The sequence below is a fragment of the Calliopsis andreniformis genome, chromosome 5, assembly GCF_051401765.1.
Source record: "Calliopsis andreniformis isolate RMS-2024a chromosome 5, iyCalAndr_principal, whole genome shotgun sequence".
Taxonomy (NCBI): Eukaryota; Metazoa; Arthropoda; class Insecta; order Hymenoptera; family Andrenidae; genus Calliopsis; species Calliopsis andreniformis.
This window is the reverse complement of record NC_135066.1, coordinates 2,884,174-2,910,803: the sequence shown is the minus strand read 5'-3', so window position 1 is coordinate 2,910,803 and position 26,630 is coordinate 2,884,174. Positions and strand designations below refer to the sequence as shown.

Here is a 26,630-nt window from a genome sequence, read left to right as displayed (position 1 = left end):
ATCCTAACGCTCGCTCGCACATGAACCATGATGTCATACCGCAGTGCGCACCACCGACAACGCAAGATTAACGTCCTTGGCGGGGAAAATAGTTTCCACGGCGCAGACAGTTTCCTCTTACGTACGAATATTATCTAGAATAGCGAACTACGATACTCAAATTAGTTTTTCCCCTTATCACTTCTATCACACATAGCCCAAAATACAACGGTAAGTCTCACAAGAACGATCGATCGACGTCAATACTTCGCATTCACATCGATTCGTGAGAAATTCAAACATCTCTAAAGCGTTCGCGATACACTAAATCGGTTACGAGCTTACGCCAGCAGCGAAGGGAATAATAAATTATATAATGTACTATGAAATTTTTCCCTGCGAAATACTTGTACCGACGTAGAAATACGAGACTTCCCTCATTTTATACATTAACCGAGGAAGCGATATCTCAGAGCTATACCGTTTAATTCATGGAATTCTATAAGAAAAATAATTCCCACGTGACCCACTTACGAGGCAAAGCGATTACTCCAGTTTTGGAATTTTCTAAAATTGTGTGCCCGGCAGAGCACCGGTGCTGAAAGTTTGATATCCGAGATGAATCGAAATATTTTCGTTACGCGGTGTAAATCGATTTGGCAGAGCGATGCATCGGGGCCCAAGGTAAGGCGCCCGTGGTGCAGGTTGAGGTTACGTCCCTGGTGCACGGAGCCCGCGAGGGCTGGTGGGAAAGAGAGAGACTCAGCGTGGCGGTCGTAGGTGACACAGACGCGAGGGAGACAGAGAGGGCGGGCGAGAGAGGAACGCGAGGGCCGAGGCACACACCATCGAGTATCAACCAGCTGGTTGGCAAGGGAGCCGCGAGCAGTCGCCAGTGAGACGCGGCACCCCGCGAGAGAGCGTCCGTCGTTTGTTCGTCCGTACGTGCGTACGTACGTCCGTGGTCTCCCTTCCGCCTTTGCCAGCAATCGTGGTCGTGCGTACGTTCGTTCGTTCGGTCCGTGAGTGGTGTGTCTCCTCCGCTTGCCTCTGCTACTTTGGACGACACTTGCCCCCCGGTCGCGGCCATCGTCTCTCTCTCTGTGGTGTCGACCAACTGCACATCTCTCCTCTCTCTCTCTGTCTCTCTCTCTCTCTCTCTCTCTCTCTGTCCGACGTCAAACTCCTCTACACTCTCTCTCTCCGTCGCTCTTTCTCTCTCTTGTGTGCGTGCGCGAACCGAACGAGCCAAGATGGCTGCCGACTCAGGAATGGAGACGTGTCCCTCCCCGGAGATTGCAGACTCCAGGAAGCGGCCGCTCGATTGCGACACGGAAAATGGCGCGACCAAGAGGTCACATTACGGATCAGGTATTTTATACGCGCGTTGTCAAACGTCCCCCGTTTCGCCGCGAAAAGATTCCTCTCCGCGATTCCGACGTCCAACGTTCCCTCCTATATACACGTACACACGGACGATAAGGCACACGTACGCGCGTGTACACGTATATAGTGTGCCTCTGTCTCTCTCCCTCTTCCGTACGACACGATTTGTCATCCTGCTCCGTTTCATTAACTTCGTCGCGCTTTTTGCTCTCTCGCGCGCCTTTGACAATCCTTACGTCTCTGGCTAGGCGGTCCGCTGTTGACACAGCCGAACGTTCGCTCGCTCGCTCGCTAAGCTCTCAAGCTAAGCTAGCTAGGCCGTTCCCTTTCGTTTCCCACTTCTCAAACGGCTGGCGAACGCGAACACGGTGCACCGCACAGCGGTTCGCGCATCCTCTCGTGCCACGTCTCCTTCTCTTTTCCTTCGTCTCTCGTCTCCCCTTTTTTCCTCGTTCGTTATCTGCCAGCCCTGATATCTCTGGTGACCGCTAGCTCGCATACAAGGAGCACCTGTAACGGTGTCTTTTTTTTTCCCTTCCTTTCATTTACGTTGACGTTCCCTTCTGTCGCGTCAACGTCATCCGTTGTCATCGTCGCCTACTACACCTTTCCTCCCTCTCCCTCCCTCGTCTACCTCCTCCTGTACTACTCTTTGTCACCATCATCGTCAACATCGCCCTTTTTTCTCTTTTTCTTTCGTGTTCCCCGCTGTCATCGTGGACGTCGTCGTCGTCGTCGTCGTCGTCGTCCCCGTCATTATTGTTCCTGCGTGGGCGATCGTGCCTCCGTGGACATCGTTAATGGAGAATCGCTGCCGCGGCGGTGGCTGTCGATCACGTTCCGTGACTCTGCAACTTTGTCCCTGCCGTTTCGTCGGGCCGCCAAGTTCGCGGCTGGAACGTCGGAAGTGTACGACGACCAACCTGTACATAGTGCCCCATCCCAGTCGTGTACATTCTTTCGACACCGTAGACCCACTGTAGTGCTGTGCTGGCTATTTGTTTTGCGTCGCTAGAGCGGCATACCCCAGAGGAACCCGCTCTCCGCTAGCCGTTTCGAGTGGCGGCCACTAGGATGTGGCGTATCGGTGAGTTGTCAGGCGAGGCACACCGTTCCGCTGCCGAGGTTGCGGGTCAAGGTCGCCGAAGCGAAGCGAGCGAGCGAGCGCACACAGGGCTTCCATCTGTCAAACAGCTGTTTGCCCTCAACGCTAAAGGAACTCCGTGTCGTTCTGTCTCATGCTCGCCTTATTTCTTGCTCCTCGAACTCATGATGATTCCTTGGGACTTGTGTCCTATGGCTTTTCGCTCCTGTCGATCCACTGCGCCCGCGTGCCCGCGCGTATGCGTGATTCCGCTTATTCTCGATAGAAAGCTTCGTCGGAGGCTACTGATTCTAGTAATGTATTATTTGGAGAATTATGTTATGATTTTGTGAAAGGGATTAACTTGATGCTCCCTGTCTTTGTTTGGGAGGAACTTGGGAGCAACTTAGTTTTCGGTTTTCACCTTGTTTACATCCCTTTGAATCTTTGACCTGTGCTAGATTAGGCTAATGTGTAGAAGCTTTTGTGTGGGAGTCCTGAAACTTGTTTTATTTTTGTGTAGATTAAATTTTATGATAGTAGAACATAGTAAGCTGCAGTGATAGTAATCACTCCTTAAATGTGATGTTTTGCAGGAGGAGATGGAACATATCATCTCAAAGTATTGGTTCCTGGTGTGGCTGCGGGAGCCATTATTGGGAAAGGTGGGGATACAATTGCCCAATTGCAAAAAGATACAGGAGCTAGAGTCAAGATGTCTAAGTCGCATGATTATTATCCAGGTATGAAGCAAAGTCTATGTATTTTGTATCGCTTTCTGCAGAAAACCATTTAAGCATAATCTTCTGATACGATTTACAGGAACAACAGAAAGGGTATGTTTAATAACAGGCAGTTTGGAAGCCATAATGGCAGTAATGGATTTCATTATGGACAAGATACGTGAGAAACCAGATCTAACGTTGAAAACTACTGTTGACTTTGAATCTGGGAAAACTACAGCAGAAAGAGATAAGCAGGTGAATATTTAATCTACCTCTGTTTCTGATCAGTTGGAGCTTGGTAAAGACCTGTGTCATACTATGACTTGCTCTTGTTAGCAATGACCTAGTTATTAAGTTAACATTTCTAATGCATTAGTAACGTGTAATAAGCACTGTCCTTGTTCTTTTTGAAAGGGCAAAGTGCTTTCTGGTTGTTTAAAACGACTGACCTACTTTTTCAGGTAAAAATCTTGGTGCCTAATAGCACTGCAGGCATGATAATAGGTAAAGCTGGAAATTATATTAAGCAAATTAAAGAAGAATCTGGCTCGTATGTGCAAATAAGTCAGAAAGCAAAAGACGTGTCTTTGCAAGAGAGATGCATAACGGTGATTGGCGAAAAAGAAAATAACCGTAATGCATTAATGATGATATTAGCGAAAGTGGCAGACGATCCACAAAGTGGCACGTGCACTAATGTTAGTTATGCAGATGTAAGTGGTCCTGTAGCTAATTACAATCCCACAGGCAGTCCTTATGCTCAAACTCCCACAAGCACTCCCACATATACTTCTACAGCTGGCATTAACACAGGTAAAGTGTTTAATGAATGAAATTAGAGAAATATTTGAAGAAATATTTAACCAATTATGTAAATTTGTCGAAATCTCGGTAATTTCTGTTTACAGTGAGTCTTTTGAATGGTGCTGGTCTCAGTTTGAACTTGAACTTAGGAGCTGCAATAACAGCGGGTACAGCGCCAGTAACAACGCAGTTGTTGGAACACATAAAGTTAAATTTACGGACATCGGGGTTCTCAGAACCTGCTGCCACCGAAATCTTATCTGCTATTGCTACCCTTGCTAAGTATAACATCCTTGGCATGGGCATTGGAATGCCCTCCAGCATGAGTTACCTTGGGAATCCAATGGATAGCACCACAACTGCGAATGGTTCGAACAATAATGGCGGCGTGTTTGGGCCAATTGGAACAGTTCCTGCTCTTGGATCCACTTCTCCCACACCACGCAATACACTTGACAGATACGAGCCGTTTGATCCGTTCAGACAAAACAACACAGCCGCCAGTGCTATTCATCTAAACAACAATTCGTTCGGCCTGGGCACTAACCAGTTATCACTTGTAAGTAAGAGTCCTACACAGGTAGACGCCAACAACAAGGAGACCAAGAAAGTAGACATAGAAATTGCAGAGGTTATAGTGGGAGCTATTCTGGGACCTGGTGGTCGTGCCCTCATTGAGATTCAGCACCTAAGTGGCGCCAACATACAAATCTCTAAGAAGGGCATGTTCGCTCCTGGTACCAGGAACCGCATAGTGACTATCACGGGTTATCCTAATGCGATCGGTACTGCTCAATATTTGATTGAGCAGAGGATCAGCGAAGAGGAGGCGAAACGAGCACGTCAAAATGCCCTCGCCAGTATGATCCATTGATTTCAAGTACAGCACTTTTGTTCATCCCCATTATTGAGCTCCGTTATTCACCTCTTCGCATCTCGAGATGATGCCGCGGTAGCTCTCTTCTCCCCTTAAACACTCGTCCACTTATCACCACTACCACTACCACCTACCACCCGTTGTCATCTATCGCTACATCACTATAGCGCTTGCATTCTCGCATCACTATTTCATGCATCCATCATGGCTCGTCAACATTTATCTATCTTTTAAGATTATGATATATATATAAATATTATATGTTACATGATAACTACTACAATTGTTCTGTGATACACCACGTTACGGGGCTTTATCACGAATAACACACACGTACCACATCAGAGTCACATAATATATCTAGTTGTATATGGTATAGCATATTGAAAGATGGCATGATGAAGTCTATTGTTACGTTAGAAACGAAATGGCACAATTCGGCCATGATATTGCTCTTGAAAAAAAGCAAGGGGATGTTATACATGGGCAATTGTTTCGATTCATGAAAACAAGTTTTTTTTATATATATATATATATAAAGCATAATCTAACTATTGATATGAGATACACTCTTAGTTACAAGGTCATACAGAACTCACTATTGAATGACTTCTATTTCATGAATTTTAGTAGTTTAATGTTTATCCCGTAATTCTGTTTACATTCGTTTTTACTAATAGATTCCGTGGATTATTGTATTGAACTGTTCCTTGAACTATGAAATGATTAGGCCGTTTAAGCGACCTTACTCTTGCTTAATGTACTGTTTGAACAAGTTTCTTAGGTACAGAGTAATACCTTGGCAAAACCAAAGATCTTAAATATATGAAGCAGAAATAACTTGGCTGGAAGATAAATATACATATAAAGGGAGAGCTATTCTACGTATAAACATATATTTATATATTTACAATGCTGGCTGGTCCAGCAGAATGAGTAACGTAATACCTTATTGCCAAGTTTCATTCATAATCCCAAAGCCTTTATTTGTCAAAAAAATGAAAACTTCATCCAACTATACCTTATAGTATTTAGACTAATGTACACGGAAATATAATAGCATCGAGTCTCATTCTTTCTTACATATGCCTTAGGTATGAAGAATTCATTATACTAGGATGCTAGGATAAGAATCATTCGATTCATTTAGAGGAGATTCCTGAATAATAGATTCATTACTGTTACAACACAATATTGTAGATACACTTCGTACATATTAAAACTTGCGTCTAATTATTTTTAGTTCCAAGGTATATCAGTTGAATACAATTCGAAATAATACCGTTTCATTCTTGCTAAGAAATCAAGAACAATGACATACAAATCTCATTTTCGTCATTCCTTTACGTTACACGAGTACAATTTTTATTCTCGCGTTAAAATGTTTATATTTATATACGTGTGTTTTCAATAGTTTAATCGTCGAATATCTTTCTTCCTACTAACATATTCGCTTTTATTACTTCTTCCAAAAAGCCGTTACGACAGTTTCATTGGTATGAAGATACTATAAATTAATTATAAGGAAAGGAAATATTTCTTTTTTTCTTCCTTTTTTTTTTTTAGCAAATATTTCTTTTCTGTGCAATGATTAAGTACCTTAAACAAAGCATAAAAATTGAGATTATTTTATTACACGCGTTTACACCGTTATACAAAGTGTCTGCCATGATTAGCAGTCATGTCATACATCCTTGGGTTCTGTATGATACTGCTTTATATGGGATTCTATTTAAGCCAACTAAAACTTCAACACGTCTTTAACAGTTGCACTTTGAATCAAATTGTTAGATAGAGAAATGGATTTTAGCTAGAAGTCTTGTTTATGTTGATAATTGTCGATATAAGATACAGCTTATATACTTCATTGCTAGATAACAAAGGTACACCATCTATTAACAGACGTTTGAAATCATTGTTTTTTGGGGGGTAGGTATTAGGAAGGGGTGATATAAAAGGATAGGCGGTAATCAATAATGGGTTTAGTTAAAATAACTGAAAACATTAGCTGTAGCGTCAGATGAAATATATAAATGTACATGAGTACAATTAATAGCTGGAGGCGCTGGCTCACCGCTCTTTAAAATAATAACTTGTATATTTATAAATATCGCATAACATGAGTAATAATAATATATTGAACAGAGAGAGAGAAGAGTAAATATATATATATATATAAAGATGCATATATATATACATGAAAAGTTTGAATTAGATTATTATAAAAAGAGAATTCATATTATCTAAAGAAAATAAATGACATATATGTGTATATTTATATATGTATATATACACATATATATTTACTATATGTGTATATATATATACACATGGAATGGAATGATATTATAAACATTGTTGACAAAATATTTTTGCGTCCGCGAACGTGAAAACATGATTTTAAGTTTATTCATAAATTCTATGTGAACTATTATCAATTAAACTTCACTGTGTTGCCCAAATGCATTGAAAAAGTCACAGATAACGATAGAAAATGCAAACTATTATTAGGTTGCTGTAGATAGACCTATTGTAAAATTTTAATAGAACATGTTATAAATGTCACATATAGCATTAATTTAATTTATAAATCGATTTATTTTAATAGTCGCTGCGCTATTATCACTAATGGCAGCATATTTCTCTACTTTAATTACTTACAGTAATTTAATGCTAATTACTTGCATCATCACATTAGATCTATCATTGGCTATTTTCAACTTTTCTCTTATTGTCATGTTCTTTCTATTTCTACTTTATAACTCACACACTCTTTGACTGCTGGTAGGGCAGGTGTGTTCCAAATAATTTGCATAGGTCTAGATTTACCTAAAGATTTTATATCTTCTTCATTTACACATCAACTCGTAATTTTGTCATTCGCAATGTTCATGAATATTTGTACTAGTGTACCTAAATCTAGTATTGCACTGAAATTTGTACATTATGAAGTAGATTACGAACTTACATTCACTTGGATAAGAATTTCTATATGTTTCATGCTTTTTATAAGTTATATCAATCTTGTTACAGTGAAGTGAAACAACTAAGGTTTTATTTCAAAACAATTCACTTTTATTTTTCTTTTACTTTTTTTACAATCGAAATATTCTTAAAAAACATCTCATTGGGTTCACCTGTTCAGTTAATAAATTAACATATTTGGCATTGAGCTGTTAGAACTATGTTTCTAATATCGACACATACAGAAATCATTATCAAGATTTTTATCTCATTTCCACTAATCAAAATGGGAGCCATTCTCTTTATTCAACTCAATTAGTATAGAAATCTTTAATCATAATGTGCACATTGGTAAAGAAACAAAATGTTGTATCTTTCAAGTAAATCTCTATGCCAAACAACTTGTAGGTAGCACAAGATAATTAGAGTAGGTTACGGTTTTCTCAGTAAACACATTCCTTAGTAGAACAGATTATGTATAAGACTAGCTGTGATGGAGTTGAGAGAAAGGGATATGTTCAACAGCTGCCAGTACGTGAAAAATGCCACGATAATATTGATAGTGTGTAAAATTATAGAATTTATTTGCGCAGGAAAAGAAACTTGATGGCGTACGAAAGTTCACCAGCAAGGAGAAGCCAAGAATGGATGTGCTATCCGCATAATCAGACAGTGTTAGCGTTAAAAAATCTATCCAAAAAGCAAATTTAGAGCACAGTGATATCGATACGAATTCAATTATAATCAAGATGCCATGGATGATCTTGCAATATCCATTTTGCAATGTCGTTGCTCTCGGAACGCTAAAACTCCTTACATTCTTGGTAAGAAAACAAAAAGAATTTATCTTTACGAGCCATAGCGATCAGCCAGTCTAACCTAAGTATTTCTCGTTAGTGATTTACGCATCTGTACAGTGTTAGCGTTTTATGAGTATCGTAAAATATCAAACGGAGGATCCTAAGTGTTCATTCATTCGGAAACTTCGCAAACGCGCGTTCAAATGATCAGACAATACCTTCAATGACAAAGATCAATCGTGCATAGTTATTCTCAATCGTTTCACGTTTCTCAGATTCCTTTCGAAGAGTCTATGCGTTGTATTACAGTTGAACTCGCTAAAGATACAAGGATACATATATACCTCTATGCAAAGTGGCAAAAGAAACAGTATTGGTTGGCCAGTCAATGTTACCTACGAGTTGTTTAAAAGAGAGGACACAGTGTTTAGACTAATTAAACCGGCAGTCACCACCCATAAACTTAGAAGGATCTTATTTCATATGACGCTTTGTTTTGTACAGTTTCGAGATACATTTCATTCGCTCATTCTCTAAGTAATGGTTACACGGCGATCGTCTCTAAGCGCCGTGGCGAATAGTTGTACACGATTAATAGGATATAGATGTGTAGGTAGTGTCTTAAAAAAAAGTCTCTTATAAAAGTCGTCATTACAGGTTCGACAATTTTAATCCAATAATCAAGAATCGAGATATTAACAGAATGGGGTAAAACAGAGAGATAAAGATTATAAGGATAAAAAAAAACCATGAAAATGAAAAAATATGATAAAGCAATTATATACTCTCGCACGTGGAGAATGTAGAGTGTAGTAATCAGGGAAAACTGTAGGAATTGCATTGACTCGCCTCAATTCTAATTATGACTATTGTTAACAGTGTAACTATAATTGAATTTGACACACGTCGCCACGCGGGGTGGCTTGCGTGTCACGTTACTTGGCTGTGTGTGCTAGGCTACATCGTATAATTCATGTTCCATCACCCATTCACTCCACACTCGCATAGACTCCATTTTACCTTGTATAGAGCGAATGGCGATAAGAAGGGGGAGGAAAAGGGAAGAGATGATTTATCAATATTGTTCGCGTATAGTATTCCGCGCAGGAAAAGTGGGGGAAAGGGAAAAAAAAATCAGGAACAGATAGAATCGATACGCATATTTGATACCAAGAGCAAAAAAGGGAAAATGAAACAGCGAAACGGAGAACAACCTTTCCGCATATGACATCCATACACACACACATACACACACATACATACCGATACACTCCACCTAATATCACTTTAGTGCCATATTGATATATCCCATCAGCCACACTTGTTGACGTTTTGACGGTAGAACGTGTTGTTAAAGATGTGTATATTCTGCGTGTAAGCAGGTTGTTTTGAATAATATCGAAATACGTTTATTTCTCATTACATATATATGATATATATATATATATATATGTATGTTAAATCGTTACGAAGTATCATATAAAAATGGAACGAACGATACACATGTATATGCTTACTTAGGTTCTCGCAGTGTACAAAGAATTATTTCACAGCTGCAGATTTAAGAGAAAAGCAAAACTGAGAATAAAGGCCAATTGTCGAGATAGAGCCAATCGAATACCTTTAAAGTCTCGAGCCTCTCACTCAGGAGTGAAAAGGAATTTTGTGAAGAAAGGGGAAGAGCTATATGAGAATGCAGCAAGATGTTTATTATTCTCGAAAGATTCTTTTACTGCCAATTTTTGCGATCGTTCGCTATAATCAAACGATTTAAAAATCTATTATAGTCGAAGACCGAGGAAAAAAAAGAAGAAACATTGATATGTAAAACGTAACTGTTACATTAAGAAGTATTAATATATATATTAAGAGATACGATAGATGTCGCAGAGAATTAAAAAGCCACAAAAAAAAAAAGAAGAAAAAGAAGATGACGATGACGGTGAAATAATACTAGTAATTCATTGCATTGCATTGTTTGACAATAGAGCTACTTATCGTACCGTAGGGAAACAGGAACAGCTGATCGCTAAACTTGTTCACCGGATATTTCCATTTAGACTCAACACGCTGTACAAGCAAGACGAATTGCATAATTATGCACAGAATTTTTAAGCATTCTGCGTTCCCATTTTCCGTACAGCTGTGTCGCGTTTCTGAGCCTTCGAGCGCGAGATAACAGAGGAAAATGAATCTTTAAGAGTTCCAATCGATTTTCTTAACCCGATTCTTCTTTTTTTTCTATTTATCTTCGTCGAAGCTTCGTCTCGTTCGTTTTCGCGATACGCCTGCATTGCAATGCCCTTAAACGAGCTAGAAACAGAGGAAGGAGTATACAAAAAAAAAATATGTGAGAAGAGGGAGGAAGTGCGAAAATCACGTGGCTGTAAATATTTTATACATACAAAGAACAAATGAAAAAGAAATATATAGAGAAAGAGAGATCTATCTATTACATAGAGATACGCGTGGAATTAAAACGAAAAGAGAGGCTTTTATTTTTGTCTAAACGAAACAAAGATGAAATAGAGAAGATGGGCGATTAACGATTAGCCAGAAGGGTCCGATGGGAACATCCTGACTTTGCTCGAGTTTTAGTGCGTACCGATATGAAATAATGTCGCGGATTGACAAGTTAGAGTCTCCTAAAAATAGCAATGCATACAGACGTCCGACAGAGTAAAAAATATTAACTGAATCCGATTGCTGAACACAGGCGTCTCGAAGCTTCGGGATATCTACAGGAAACCGAGAGATGACGAATTGAATTCAACCGACAGAGAAATTATTCGAGAAGGAAAAGCATAATCAGAGAGTATATTTACAGAAGAAATAAAAAAAAGAAGAACGACTAGAGCGTTTGTTATCGAGTAATTAAGAAGTGGGTTGTACAAAAGTGTATGTAACGTTATTTTATTCGAAGTGAGACTTTAGATTTAGAACTGTTAATACACGGTACATTATTTTGGGTAAGCGTACGTATAAGAAAGAAAAAAAGAAGAGTACTAACGAGAGAACTTGGACGAGATATCTTTGTTGTTGAGGTAGAAGTAGCACATAGCAGCTCGGGGATTATAAAGACGGAAGTGGAGGACGGTGAAAGAAATATAAAAAAAAAATGATATAAGAAAAACTATTAAGTACCTTGTTGAATATAAGTAGATTAATAATCACTAAGTCGCGAAGAGGAAGAAAAATGTTTTCGCGCCTCCGGCGAAGGTGCGCGTGTGTGCACGTTCATGTTCATCAAGCCTCCTTGACATCATCTTACACTCCACACAACCGCCACGCCACACATACACACTCACACACACACTGAGAAGAACATTATATATACAGTTGTATAACGTGAAAATGTTGCATGCCTATTACACGCAAAAAAAAGAAAACGAAAGAAAATGGAACTTAGATTACTCACGCGAAATGCAGTGCCGCGCGTTTGTGCTTTACCTTTTATTAAGGATCGCGTCTGACCTTGCGATCACCGGTTACGTTTTAGAATGAGAACTATAATAGCGTTATCTTCCACGAGATGTTTGGAATTTTCGATAGCAGCTGGCTGCGAATGAAACGAAAGAAAATAGAAAATGAGGTACCATAGTAGGAAGAGAGAACTCGTTCGTCACTGATTGAAATACGATCAAGTATTGTACCTTACATTCCTTTGGCTATAAAGTAAATACATATAGTAGGAGGGACACGACGACCGTGCAGGCATCGTGCGCGATTCTCAAGTCCAATAAGATATGGAAGTTGAACGTTCACCACTGGAGAACGATGGCTAACCTGTGTCTTCGCCACTTCCGGTTTTGAGCGACGGAAGCGTACCTTGTTGCACGGTCGATGGACTCGTGTCTCGTTTGTTTGTTTTGTTTTGTTTTGTTTCTGTTTCGTCAGGATATATACATACGGAGCATAAGAACGGTGCATAAAGAGCAGCGAGCAAAATTGTATTTTTTAATATATATATATATATATACATACGTACGTGCATATAAATATAATTATATTCCGAGGGTCTCGCCTCTGATGATTAAAAAAAAGGGTATTGCGATTCAGCTTCAAACGTTCACAAGGAATTTTAGAAATATTCATTGAGAAAACTCTCCATTGATTGATCGCTGAGCGCGAAAACAAAGTAGCATTGTCCTTTTCGAAATGAAGATATATGTATATATACATATATACGTATATATATATATATATATACACATATTACCATTAATGAATACTGTAAACGAGTAAGACTCTCTCGACGGATAAGAATTTACCACTAGGGCTGTTAATTATTGAAAATCGTTCGTGAATGAACGTTTAGGAGAAATGGGGATACAATGCACCGTGTTTGGATATACGTGTGTCGATGCGCGTCGATTGTTCATGGAGAAGGATTCAGGAAAGAAAGACAGACGGAATCGTCCGTGTGTTCCTTTTTTTCGTGATCGTTTTAGCAAAGAAAAAGGAAAGGGAACGTCGCGTAGCTTTGCATCGCTCGAGAGAGGATCCACACGCGAAACCAATTGGCACGTATGACAAACTTAACAACTGAAAAAAGAAACTCAGTAAACGAAAACTCGAGAAGCTCTTTTTCCCTGTGTGTTCCAAACACTTTCTTCGACGAGATACCTTGTACCTTCTGATCGAGCACAAAAGCTGCGTTGCCTTTTTTTTTCTCTCTCTATTATATATGTATATATAATATACATGCAAACACATGAATTTCATTTACGTTCGATTGTATCCTCGCAAACGGGAGATTCTCCTCGATCGTCACTCCGAATCGAACGCGAAACTCCTCGAAAGCGTTGAAGTCACCTCCTGATGGATATATTGTATGTAATCATGTTTCCTCGATCGAATCGACGGGGAAACGATCCTGCGTTCCCCGTCGACGCGACGAGAACGATCGCCCTCTAAACGTCATTCTTGGACAGAAAAAGAAAAGAAGTGTATTTGTAAATCTACGATTCGATGCGAAATTTTGCTAGAATCTATATTCGGAACGATATTAGGAACCGCGTATTTGGTAATTTGATTATGTGCGGATCAGTTCTCGCGACGACAAACGAGCACGCACCACACGGCTTGCAAGCCTAAAAGGGAATAACCACGCGAAAAAAAGGTCTCTGTTTTATTAACAACGCGAAATGATATGTTTTATTCGATATTTTTTTTTCTATTCGACGATTTTTTTTGCCTGTTGAAACGTTCGTAGGGTCCAGGGGTACCGTCGCCACCCTAAACCGTGACCTTCTTTGGGCACCACTATTATTATTGTTATCGACGAGGTGTATATATATATTCCCTGTCACGCGTATATATATATACACACGCACGCATACATATATATATGATTAGTTCACAGAGCATTTGAATTTTACTCTTTAATTAATTACGTTTACACTCTAACCACATTTATTTGCATCCATGAATTGTTATTCTTTCATCATCAAAGTTATTCCATTCAATGTTAAAAAAAAAAACAAAAACGAGGGAAAAGAAAAACCAACAACAAAACATAATGAAAGAAAAAGAATAATTATAAAATAATTTACAAACATAATATATTAACTATTTTCACTCATGAGAAAGCATCGTTACCTGTATGACAAGTGACCATAAGAGCATAATAAACAATCGCTCATTAAATGCATTCTGTTGTTCTTCATTTCATGACCTGGCCACACGTTGTCCATCCATCTGCTCTCCATCGATCCATTCCATTTGTCTACTCTCAGTGTCTCGCTGTATGATCATCATACGCATAATTCTCGAACTGTCCGTCTTTCTCATTCACCGAAAGTTCGAAATTTCACGGGGTCTCGCGCTGCGTTTTCACTCTTTCTAGAAAAAATACATCTTTCTTCTCTTTGCCTATCTCTATCTATCGGTCTATCTACCTCTATCTCTCTCTCTTTCTGTCTCTACGATATTACATCAAATGGATCTTGTACAATGTGTAATTTTGTCGAAATTTGGGAAAGTTGCGAACCCTCTATTCTCGCGACCGCGTTACAATATTTCCTCGTTATAGTCTCGTTCCTAAATTCGTCATAGTGTTGTCTCGATAGAAGTTCGACAATTTTGCTAATTGTGATCCCTGCCTTTGAGAGCTCCAACTCAAGTCGCAAACTCAAGTATAAAAATTTGTCTTAGAAACGATCTCTTTCTTACATTCTTTAAGCTCCTGATTCCAAGATATGAACTTGTATCGAGGCAATACTCACATTTAAAATTACACATGCTCACAATTTCTGAAACAGATCAGAGTAGGATACCACAAACATAAGCTGACCTCAAAAGTCACCATATCTACCACTCAATAAACTTGTCAGTGAATAATAAGCTTATATCGAGGAAACATTGCAGCTCGATTTCGATAAACTGGCGAAGCATTCCAAATTTTGATAGAAAAGCTCACCGATAATCTGAATATTTGAACGGTGGCGTGTACGTACCTGTATATACGATGATGCGACGATTTAATTGTAGTTTGTAAGTTCTTTTTTATACGTACATATATACATATATATATTATCTACTTGCAACGCGTATACGAGCAAGAGAAAGAGGAACCGGATGCGTTGTGTGTGTAACACGCGCGGCAGGCATCGTGTTTCCGGTTTACCTCGCAGACTGTTGCTCAAAGAACGGGTGAAACGGAACGCGATCGTGCGAATCTCATAATAAGTGCAGTATTTTGCAGTATTTTGAAATATAAGAATAAATAGGAACGTGGAGGTACATTAGAGCTCGATTCAGACGAGGGTTCATGAAGAGCTAAGGTTCCTTCTTTCCCTTAGGTTTCTATACTTATAACTTATGCAGAAATTTAATTTTGTGATAATTACTAAATTAGATTGCGGATGTTCGTGCAAATTCCTAGTTTGAAGCCTAACTTAAAATTTATTCAACCCTTCTTCTAGTAATACAAAGTGTATTTAACTTTCCTATAGATGCATAATGCATTAAAATCCGCAGTCTGCTGATAAATAATCTATAAGGTCTCTGATATCTTGTGGATAAAAATACCTCCTCTGTTATGCATTCAGAAATTCAATTCCTCTGAAACGTCATCCTTCAGTGGTATAAATAAAACAAGATCAAAAGGAGCCTAAAAAAATAAGAAATTAAATATCTAAATAAGGCAACTTATGCATAAAGTTATAAATAAGCACTTTAACAAAAAGAGGAACCTTAGCTTCTGACCACCCCTTGCATTTTAAAAATCATCGTTCCATTGTACTAGTTGTATAGTCGCGTCACTTGCTATTTGCAACACCTCTATGTAGTAGTTGTTGTTTGGTGTGTCGTTGCGTGTACCTTGCGTTCAGGAATAGCATATCACGTGGAATACTGATACACGTATATGGTACTCGCATGCATTCCATCAGTGTACAAATTTGGCGTAAGAAACGTGCTGTTCGAACTAGTCAGTAGAGGATAAGGGAATGTATTTTTTTACACGATGGATTTGTAATAAAGACGATTGAAAAAGAGTACATCGAGTTTAGACGGATGGCGACAAAATACACACACACACACACACACAAAAAAGAAACAAACTTTGTCAAATTTCTATGATGTAAATTGGAAATTAATGTTTTTGTTCTCCGTTAAACTTATTTAAAAACCGAGCGATATTTCTTTCAATTGTTACGGGATTCAAATTGTTTCAGTTTTAAATTATTTGGAATACTTCATGGTGGGAGAACCGGTACCAAATCTCTTTTACCGGGTAAGTTATATTTCTGTTATTTAAGCGTAATTATTAAGTTACTCATTTTTGTTATTTCTATGCTTATCCATCCGTTCCTTTAGTTTAACTTGAAAGGGTGGTAATTAACTCGAAGCTCCTCGAGGACGCACTGACGCTGTTCTAGCCAAGGCAAAAGATTTTGACCTTCAAGGTGTTCTCTCCAGACTACTCCCCCACTACTACAGTCACTTCATTTACTTTGGTTCCCGTGGCATACGCATCTTCTTCTTTTGTTGACATAAATACAGCCGAAATGTATCTCTAATCGAGCGACAAATACACATTCACGAAAATTTGTATTTCATTGTTCACCTCAGCTTTGGCGTCTATAAAATAATATACATACACTATGACACAGAATTTATTAGTCCTCATAAGCAGCGAACGTACATAATTCATTTTCACTTACAAAATATCTATGCGTATCGTACCGGTTTGTTTGTTTTCTGTTAAAGTTTGTGTTTTTTTTTGTATATATATATCGTTTATTGTTGCGCCGTTATTATTTATACATATTCGCACTTGCTCCTTCTACAAATGTTCCTCACGCATCCTTTTACAAACTGTACGCAGCACTACCTAACTAAACTCTACCTAGGTCCATCGGTAAATGAAGTCTCTAAAATGAGTTTTTATTGCCTTTGTCTCATCTGGGCTATACAACGATATTCTATTGTATTTGTTACCTCGTGTTACGCTACCGAAATGGTTTTTCTTTCGCGTTACGTACTTTCCTGCTTCTTATACGTTTGCGCGAGCAAGCTAATAGTTGAGAAAGCGGTGTACGCTAAAAGTTAGTTCTCTGTTGAACAGAAAACATTGTGCAGAGAAATGGAGAATTTGTTTTAAGGATTCTGTATCGAACAGATTGCATAATGTTGACACAAGTGCGATTCCACAAATTGTAGGTCAGTATTTTTTTCATTAAAAAATTCTGGGCCAAGAATTATCCATTTCTCTTGCGTTATTCAATTATAAAAGTAACAAATATCGTGAGAGCTAGAAACAAGAAGTTCGGGCTTTCCCCCTCATAATCACGACACCTCATTAATAATCTTACATTGTGTTTATGAGTTATTACTCCATGCCTACGCTCTCATACTAGATATCGACGTCGAAAAAAAAATGTTGTGCGATCAGAGTCGAAGGGTGTCACTTTGTTTGCATTCTCTCCTATGTTCTCTATAAAATCTATCATGTATGTAGACGTCATGCGACTCAAACAGTATGGAACAGCCTTTTGACAGTGTTTTCTACATGCAACATTCGAACTTCTTGTATAAAAATTATATACATTATTATCTACTCACTCACTTGCATAATGCACACGTCTAAGTATGAAATGTATATCTCTGTCACTCTTCTTCGTTATATAGTATAAATTATAACAATCCCTAGTCGTCTAGCTGATGAAGCATGCAAACAAATACCCCTCCGTTATTACGTACGAATCCTTATCAAACATAATCATCTGTAATAAAAATTACAAAGACGAGTTATGAATTTTCGTGTATCATAGTACGATTCCATTGTAAATCAAAGTTCGTATTTACTTTCGTAGAAAGTAATGTTAAGAAGGAACCCGGCAATAAGGAACAATGCCAATAGAACAAGTTATTGACAATGTTTAACACGTGATTCAGTTTCATCCTGATGCCTGTGGTCTTTGTCGCACAATATAACGTTACTATTCCATGTATAAAACTACAAAATATATAGAAGTTATACAATATAGGCGATACGATAAAAAATGTATCTCTATATAAGATTATGTCTGGCAAAAAATACACTAAAAAGTATTAAAGTGTGCTCAAGATTGAAACACAATAACATTTTAAAAGATTTTCAAGTACAAATATTATTCACTTTTTCCCTATCTTATTTTCTTTTTTTTTTTCTTTTTTAAGCACATGGAATGTTTCGAAGGAATATGTCCTTATACAGATACATATCACAAGTCTGTGTTATATATCAACATCGAGCACACCTTCCTATTTTTTAAAGCTAAAAAATATGCAAACTCCAAAGTTACGTTGCATCTAATATCTCTAACGCTTACTCATGGACTGATACATTTTACAGGGAGAAATGAAACGTATCCAGGGATAAAAGCTTTAGAGAAGGAATTTGATTTGTACTTTTCATTCCTCAGTATTTCTTGTGGAGTTTGAGCAGATTGCATTCCCTTATTACACGTTTCCTTTTCTATTTGTCCAGTGTATTGTGAGTATGCGTGCCTGCTGTGATGTTTTAATCTGCTACCTTATACTCGGTATTGAATTTAGTTATTATCTAATTATCATTTAATAGCAACACTTCTCCTTAATCTATATAAGCTAAAAGTAACCGAGAAATTATATTATCATAAGTATAAAAAGTAAACTTTTGATTTCAGACAACAGAACCTATTTATAATAGGTCAATACACTTTACAAAGTAATATGTAAGTACTGCACGAAGACGAATTTTGTTAATTTTGATTGTGCATATAAACCAATGGAAAAACATAACAAAATTAAAAATTAGGCCAACATTCCTATCCTCTGAGAATAAGTACTGAAATGGCACAGTGTTTCCCCTTGCCTTTGAAGAATAGATGGCACAGTACGTAATTTCATTTTACGTATAACTGAAATTAGAGAGTTGTACTACCCTACTCTACACTGTATACCATTTCGGTACCTAAATGTAGTTCACAAGTGATAAAAGGTGTGTATTTGCACCACAGACAAACCACAATCCAAGAAAATCTATCGAGATTTCATATTAAACGTCTAATAATCAAATTCTGTGAACTATGTGTAATCCTTACGAAATGAACGACAGGATATCAGAACTTAACATAATCATATGTTACTATCTTTAACAAAAGTAAGGTAACAACACCTTTTGTCACTAAAGAACTACAAAACATTGGACCACCTCCCTTCCCACTCCTAATAAATTAGAAGAGGAAGAGGGTGGTCTGCCTTGCTTGCTACTTGGTTGCCTCTGGAGGACAATCAGGCTGATTATTTGGGTGAGCAGCAGTGAAAGCAGGGTGATTCTCTAGATGACGATCTACCCTTAAGATTGTTGGGAAAGGTCTCAGATCAACGAGAAACCTCCTTGCATTAAATATCTGTGGTATCAAGCAACAGTCTGCTAACGTGATTTCATCTCCCACACAGTATTTCCCTGCACTAGATGACAACAATTTTTCTACAGCTGAAAAACAATAAATTCTGATTATTTTTATTCTAAAATATACTTAAAAAAATTTTCTACTATTTTTCTTTTTACCTGTTAAACCCCTGGTTATCCAATGTTGGGCCCACTCCTTTTTACGTTCCTCCCCAACATAAATCAACACTACCAAGTTCTGCAAAGGTTGAATACCACTAGCAATTACCTCGCAAATCTCTCTTACTCTAGCTCTCTTCACTGGATCTGCAGGCATTAAAGGTCTATGTGGTCTGGTCTCTTCCAGATATTGCAAGATATTTAACTGTAATAAATACAATATTTCTATAGTCACATTACTTGCAATTGATACTAACAAAGCTGATTATTCATGTACTCACAGATTCTATTAATGTGTGATTGTCAATATGTAACGCAGGCACCTGCTCCATGGGATTAATTTCACGAAACTCATTAGAATGCTGTTCCCCTCCACTCTTTATCAAGCTCACTGGTTTAATATCATATGGGATCTCTTTCAAATTCAGTGCTGTTCAAAACAACATAACATTAATATAAATATTACAACCAAAAGAGGTCATAATAAAAGCAGACCTTGTCAAGTATCATAATTTTCTAAATAAGAACACATTTCATAGATCAGAAATGAGATTCACAAATTAATGGAACCTATCTCATCAAAAACAGAATATGTATACTAACTGTAAGTTAAATATTTCACAAAAAAGAACATTAAACGATTGAACAAGAATGAAAAATGCTACAGTACTCTTTTCTTCTCCTAGAAAGAGAAAAAAAAAAATTGACAAAGGTCATTTGTGTTGTGTCTCTTCAGTTCTAATCACTCGAAAAATCGAGTAGAAATTTTCAACTCACCGATTCGCACTCTCCACGAACAAGAGCTCCGCCAATAGGAGTAGAGTACCGGCTGTGGAAGAATAAAAAGAAATAAACGATAAAAATTCGTGGATGTTTACCGGCTTCGAGCGGCACGTTGACAAAGGTATGTATCGGTCCAGGCAGTCCTATAAATCTGAACTGAAGTCATGTGAAGAGTAAAACGCCGATGGCAAAAGACCGTAAACAAAGCGAATAATCGAAGACGAGGGGAAGATCAGATGCAGAGGTATGGAAATTTGAATCGAATGGTCGCAGGAACGGTCCCGACGGAGATAAACGGCCACCGATAAAAGCACGATCGTCTAACGAGGTTCCCGGCTTCGGGAGATTTAGTATTAATTCGCTCTTACCTTTCCCATGACGGACATCTCGCCAGACTTTCACGGGACGGATTCGCCTGGTCGATTATCTATTCGATCGCTCGAGACGACGCCGTGGCTCGCGAATCTCTCCGAAATTATTCGGAATCCGTTCAACGCGCGAAATCACTCCTCCCTCCCCTTTTATTCGATTGCCAGACGTCCCGTTCCAATGCTTCATTCTGGCCTGGGGTTCGCGCAACCAATCACCATCCACTTTCCGATAGGAAGCAGTGCTGTATAACACGAAAAGACCCTCCAAGTGGACCGAATATCGCGAATCGAGTCGTTATTCTTCGGCTGCGGATCTTTATGCATTTATAGGGAAATTTCCGTATGCGAAAACGTGTGAAGTTGTATGAATCGGCGAGTCGAGGAACGGTGTGAATCCAGAAACCACATTTTCGGACATTTCATCTAAATCTGTGGTTCTATGCATTTTGTGTACGGTTTCGAGATTATTTGAGAGCGATTGATTTTTTATTTGCACTGTTCTTCGAATACATTTTTTAGTATTTGGAGGGTGAAATAGTAAGTCTTGAATTAGGTTCCACCTGTCTAATTGTGTTTAGGAGAAGAGGAATTCGTGTAAATGTCTGCAGTCAATCGAGAGCATTTATAGCGAGTATTAAATGGTTCACTTTATTTTGCGATGATTGTTTTTCTGGTACTGACGATAGGCGGAGGATAGCTTCATAGTGGTAGTGTGTATCCACTGCAAGTTGCATTTTTTCTTAATAATTGCAATTCGAGGACACACCTTTCAACAGCGATTAGAAATTATAATTTTGTTTTCGTACGAAGTGTCTATTATTAGACAGTGATAAACAACACAGTTACAAAAGCTGAAGCCAGTGACTAAACCATTGCGAAGTTTAAGACAAGAGTAGGAAGTTTCGCGTAGGATTCTTGTCGAAAAATGATTAATAAGAGATTTGAATAATTTCTATTCTAGTAATATTTGTATATTTTATTATAATTACTATCTTATATTTGATTCTTTTTTCCTAATTGATAAAACCGTTATTAAAATTACTTTATTAAAGAAATAATAAATTAAATATTCTTGAAATCCTTGGTCCTAATTCTAGTCCTTCTAAATTGAACTTCACTTATCATGCATTTTATAACAAATTTAAATGGAATTAAAAAATTGCGTAGGTAGGTATAATTCGTACATTCCTGACGAAGTCTGACCAATTAGAAGGCAACTTTATCGTCATGGCTGGCATGCGTTTCCGAGTGATTGCGCAGGTACTCTAATGGTGGTAGGTTAACTACTTTGATGTTCTAAGAAATAGTATATTGTATTGCGAGAACTTTTTAATCTCACTGGTATTACATATTCTTTTTAGACACGATTAATAACGATTTTAGACACAATATTAATAAACGATACAGAAGTACATAGGATTGTTTATACGTGCCTCGTACCTAGACATGACGTTGAAATTGTTTAAATATTTCTTGGGTTCCTTACGAGCAAACAGGACTATTAGAAGTGGAAAGTTTTCAGCCGGTTTAGCTGTACTATACGCTATTTTTGGGTGGAATGCAGTTTTATATTCCATTTACAAGAATAAGGCTAATATTCTCACAAACCCAGAAGTGCAAAGTATTTAAACTTAATTTTGTAATTTATACCTTTCTTTAACTAGTGATCATTGTATTTGTTTTGTTTTTGTAGAACATGAGTTAATAAAGGAATTGAGTGGCTATGAAAGTCATGAACATCCAACTGTGAAAGGTTTATATATGTTAGATGATGCGTCAAACAATATTAAGAATCAACGTGTCTGATCATATGAACAACACAAATAGAAAAACAACATGATGTACAATAATAGTTTAATATTTAAATTGTACATAAATTTATGGAGTAATTAAAATAGATTAAAAAAATAGAATTTTACTAAGCTTATACTGTTCACGGATAGAAATACATGTGAGAGTATCTTAGTCAATTTTCCTATCAAGCTGCAAGAGTTCTCAACATGCAACAGGTAAAATATTTTCAAACATTTTTGTTAAACTTTATTCAAGGAAGAGATTGTCGTAGGGCATTCACTCCAGAAGAAGAATTCAATGTGTCTGGATTCAGTTCTTTTAACCTTTGTTCCATCTCACATAATAAAGCTGACCTGAATCAAGATCAAAAAGAAATGTATAAAAATAAAAACTCTTGAAATATCATAAAAATTTGAACAAACCTGTATTCTTCATAGCGCATCACGACTTCCTCAAGTTCCTGTTTGTACAATCTTGTAAGCATGGCATTAAAACAATCGAGTTCTGGTAAGCGAAAGAGCTCCCATCGTAATTTACGATCTAACGCTACCGAGGCTCTACTATATACATATAACCAGTGAGGTATTTCTTCGTTGAGATACGGATTAGCTGGTACTAAGACACTGTGAGAATGAAAGTGAGTATGGCGCGGAGGTGACACGACACGTACCGCTTGTATTTCATGCGGATAACACGGATGCTCATACTGTGCTTGTCTTGTAATATGACTGAAAATAATATTTTTACAAAAGTTACAATACCCAGCTTTGGAATAATACCATTATACTTACTTAACATAATAAACACCATATTCAGGTGACTCTATTCTTTCCCAGCCAGTAGGCAAGCCTTCTTTCTCCAAAGGGTGAGACCAGTGCGTGGTTTTTGTATTATGATCTATGTAATACTTTCTACCTCTAAGTGTAAAGTCAACAGACCACCCAGGTGGTAAGGGAAGTTCCTCCTGTTGTTCGTTTCTAGAACTTGATCTTTCTGAATGACACCTACTGTATCTTCAAAGCATAAAACGTAAACGAAATGTGTGTTTCTGATAATTTTATTTCTATACAAAATATATTTATAATATTTCTATACCCTGTATTTTGACGATATGCAGAATGATTATATTCCTCATATCCAGAGTCAATGTCGAAAGGTTTATAAGGCATCTGTGGTGTTTGAACTCTATCTAAGTGATACTCAGATCCAGCATACTGATTAACATAAGTATGAGATATAGCAGGTGAAAGTCCAGAATGGTACATTGGAGTTGCCGTACGAGATGGCAATCCATCTCTAGTACTGGTATTAACAGAAAGACTGGCAAACCTGAGGAAATACATGTAAAAGAATTCATTGGACACGGATAATAATCAATGAATCTTGGAATGTGTTACTAATTTACCTTTGAGCCAAGTCTGGGACTGAACTATTAGGAGTATATTTTCCTTCGTGACTTCCTAAACCTACTGCACTCATTGTGGTCTTAGCATTTCCAAATTTTTGTACCATACTAGGTTGTTGTGGGATAGACTACATAAAAATTCATATTTATTTTTTCACAAAAAATATGACTAGTACAATTATTATTTACCATGGTTGATGGAATAGTTGTATGATTATTGCGATTTCTTGTCCTTCTATTTGGTTCAGTGGTCCATACGTTAATAACTATAAATAAACAACAGTATGGAACAAAATAAATTCAACAAAAAGCGTTCTTCCATTTTGAAATAACTTAATGAAATTGAAATAATTGAAAAGCATAAAACGAAAGGAAAGAAGATCGACAGGAATGGAAGAGAATTTTAAAGATCTATTAAGTAGAATGGGTAAACAAAATCACTGCCAAAGATTTAAGTTGAAAGGAGTTTCACTCACTTGGCATTTCAGGTGGAGTTTCTTTTTTAACATATTTCCCAACAACTCCTTCTTTGATTGTTCTTGAATCTTTACTCTTCCGTGACAGCATGGTAATGACAAATATCCGATCGAACGTCAAATCAATAAAACTTCGATGTTTGGACCTTGTAACCTATATAGATACGGTAAGTGCAGCATCAGTTTTAAGCGCGTTTCGAACGCGTAAATTAAATTTCAAAGGACAGTTGCTGCCCTTTACATCTTAACAAACATTCCTTTCTTTGACAACTGGTCGAAATTAAGGAGAAACGTCAAATTATATATTGTACTTGACGTATGCACCTATCTTTGTCTTCATGTTGCGAACGTTTTGTGGACTGGGTTTACCGATGAGTAACCCCCAACACGTTCGGTATGTCAATAATTTCAACTATTAAATCCCTCTAAATACATATCGTTTTTAGCTTGTTTTTAGAGATCTTTTCTTTTTCTATTAATAATTTAAGAATAGCAAAATTTGGAGTTATGTCCCTGATGTAGAAAATGAGTAATATGTACTCATAATATACTGTTTACTTCATTACCGTCTCCTGAGAACGTTCTTTCCAAAATTAAAATATTTGTAGAAAATATTAATTAATAATTTATTTGATATATTTATGAAGTCTTTAATCTATGTTTTTGGAAACACATAACTCTGCGATTGCAAATCACGTTTCGTGTTTTTTTTTATTTGGTCTATGCATGGCTTGTTTTATTTTTAGCCAAGAATCATAACCTATCCCAATAATTGCTATGTTCTGCAATAAAAAAAGCTACGTCATGTATTCAATTCGCTTTTTTTTTATAGTTAAACAATGGATATGTATAACAGGTACAAATATCGTGTTTCTTTTTTGGTAGCTCGCGAATGATTCGAGTGAAATTTTTGGAGAACAAATTTGCTTCGTCCTTTACATTTGAAGAAGATAAATATTTGTCGAAGTTGAAATACAACTGGGTCTTCTTCGTGAATGTAATAGAATGATTCACATTGTTTCAGAGAGTATAGAGAAAAAATTAATAATCTTACTTAATTACTGCATTTATTTTTACGAATAGCTAGCCATTCTTATGTTTAAATATGACAAGGATAAATTAATCAACTTTCATTTTATGTTACTTCTTTTTACATTCTAAAATCAACTGTACAACTGTTGTTTCCCTAACAATGATTATTATGAGTATTAGAAGTATAGTAATACCTATGAAATCTATATATACAATGAAATCATATATCGTCACTATAATTCGGACTAATATCGTATATACTGAGGTTGCTGAATATTCAGTTTACAAAAGAAAAAGAAACAACTAATATAATCGCTAATAATTGCATTTTAACGATAAATATGTACGATAGACTATCACAGTGTAGCTCGCGTTTGTATTCGTAGGATCTCTATTGTTCTAATTTATTTACTTCTTCCTTTTTTTGATTATATTCCTTTTTCCGCAAATCATGGAAGTATTCGTCTGAAAATGTGTTGTACCCAATTCTGATAATCAATGCTGGTATACAAATGCAGTTTTCACGATATAAAAAAATACTAAATGTAGTATTAAAATTCCTTATTTGTAGTACACTTGAAACCACTAAAAAGCTAAAGTTAGTCCAAAAATAATGATTATCAAAATGTCTTAATTAGCGTGAAAAAGGTGGGGAAGGAGAAGAAGAATATTTGCGAGAGCCTAAAAAGAAAATAGGCCACGACAAATAACTAGCAATCTACTCCGGGTATCATCACGGATAAGCAGTGTTTTAAAAAATCAGAGAGTAGGAATAAATTAGACATTTGTTTAATAAAGTGTCTATTTATGCGTATAGAACTCTTATGAATTTATCTATGTTGTCCTCCTTGAGTCACATTACAGCATTTACAATAATTATATACTTCAATTTATCTTTTGAACTAATTTTCATGAAGTGGAGATAAACAGTGTACAATGTAAACAAAGTGCACTATGAAACATGAGGTAAAATATATCTTCGACACGAAACGCAAGAGGATGGTGAAATTAAAATGTAACTAAATATGTGTCGGATGTTTCTCAGCTACTTCATGAAAATATGAGCAAGCAGTCACTCATTTTGTTAATCATCTATTTATTAAGAGCTA

The 26,630-nt window shown here is 37.1% G+C and overlaps 3 protein-coding genes and 2 long non-coding RNA genes across 15 annotated transcripts; 3 read left to right on the top strand and 2 right to left on the bottom strand.

Moving 5' to 3' along the window:
* Positions 1-1,095: 1,095 nt before the first annotated feature.
* Pasilla (RNA-binding protein Nova-1-like protein passilla) lies at positions 1,096-19,647 on the top strand. Of its 8 annotated transcripts, none has more exons than XR_013002011.1 (8): positions 1,096-1,350; positions 3,046-3,192; positions 3,272-3,429; positions 3,636-3,987; positions 4,083-4,537; positions 8,413-8,643; positions 16,299-16,357; positions 18,461-18,598. XR_013002011.1 is itself a non-coding variant. In XM_076379171.1 (6 exons), exons 1-6 carry the CDS (start codon positions 1,233-1,235, stop codon positions 16,302-16,304), a joined length of 1,236 nt encoding a protein of 411 aa, XP_076235286.1. In that variant the 5' UTR covers positions 1,096-1,232; the 3' UTR covers positions 16,305-16,677. The 8 variants fall into 8 exon arrangements, 3 of the variants coding, with proteins under 3 accessions (XP_076235286.1, XP_076235283.1, XP_076235284.1); XR_013002010.1 differs by lacking the exon at positions 18,461-18,598 and adding an exon at positions 16,441-16,677; XR_013002014.1 differs by lacking the exons at positions 8,413-8,643; positions 18,461-18,598 and adding an exon at positions 18,774-19,647.
* On the bottom strand, positions 16,722-20,976 carry LOC143179800 (putative maleylacetoacetate isomerase 2). The gene is made up of 5 exons (XM_076379177.1): positions 20,812-20,976; positions 20,438-20,489; positions 19,942-20,090; positions 19,661-19,865; positions 16,722-19,585 (listed from the first exon to the last, which is right to left on the bottom strand). The coding sequence occupies exons 1-5, from the start codon at positions 20,827-20,829 to the stop codon at positions 19,356-19,358; spliced, it is 654 nt and encodes a 217-aa protein (XP_076235292.1). The 5' UTR covers positions 20,830-20,976; the 3' UTR covers positions 16,722-19,355.
* Positions 20,571-22,088, top strand: LOC143179803 (uncharacterized). 3 transcript variants are annotated; one of them, XR_013002017.1, is made up of 2 exons: positions 20,571-21,351; positions 21,982-22,088. It is a non-coding gene; the product is annotated as an uncharacterized LOC143179803 (long non-coding RNA). The 3 variants fall into 3 exon arrangements; XR_013002018.1 differs by having other exon boundaries at positions 20,571-21,524; XR_013002016.1 differs by having other exon boundaries at positions 20,571-21,774.
* A 116-nt stretch (positions 22,089-22,204) lies between these two features.
* LOC143179801 (uncharacterized) lies at positions 22,205-23,428 on the top strand. Its single transcript, XR_013002015.1, has 3 exons — positions 22,205-22,435; positions 22,508-22,823; positions 23,046-23,428. It is a non-coding gene; the product is annotated as an uncharacterized LOC143179801 (long non-coding RNA).
* Positions 22,822-26,142, bottom strand: LOC143179799 (protein salvador homolog 1). Of its 2 annotated transcripts, none has more exons than XM_076379175.1 (7): positions 24,490-26,142; positions 24,203-24,279; positions 24,014-24,141; positions 23,704-23,937; positions 23,400-23,621; positions 23,031-23,336; positions 22,822-22,961 (listed from the first exon to the last, which is right to left on the bottom strand). In XM_076379175.1, exons 1-7 carry the CDS (start codon positions 24,578-24,580, stop codon positions 22,859-22,861), a joined length of 1,161 nt encoding a protein of 386 aa, XP_076235290.1. In that variant the 5' UTR covers positions 24,581-26,142; the 3' UTR covers positions 22,822-22,858. The 2 variants fall into 2 exon arrangements, with proteins under 2 accessions (XP_076235290.1, XP_076235291.1); XM_076379176.1 differs by having other exon boundaries at positions 23,400-23,615.
* Between the last annotated feature and the right edge of the window lie 488 nt (positions 26,143-26,630).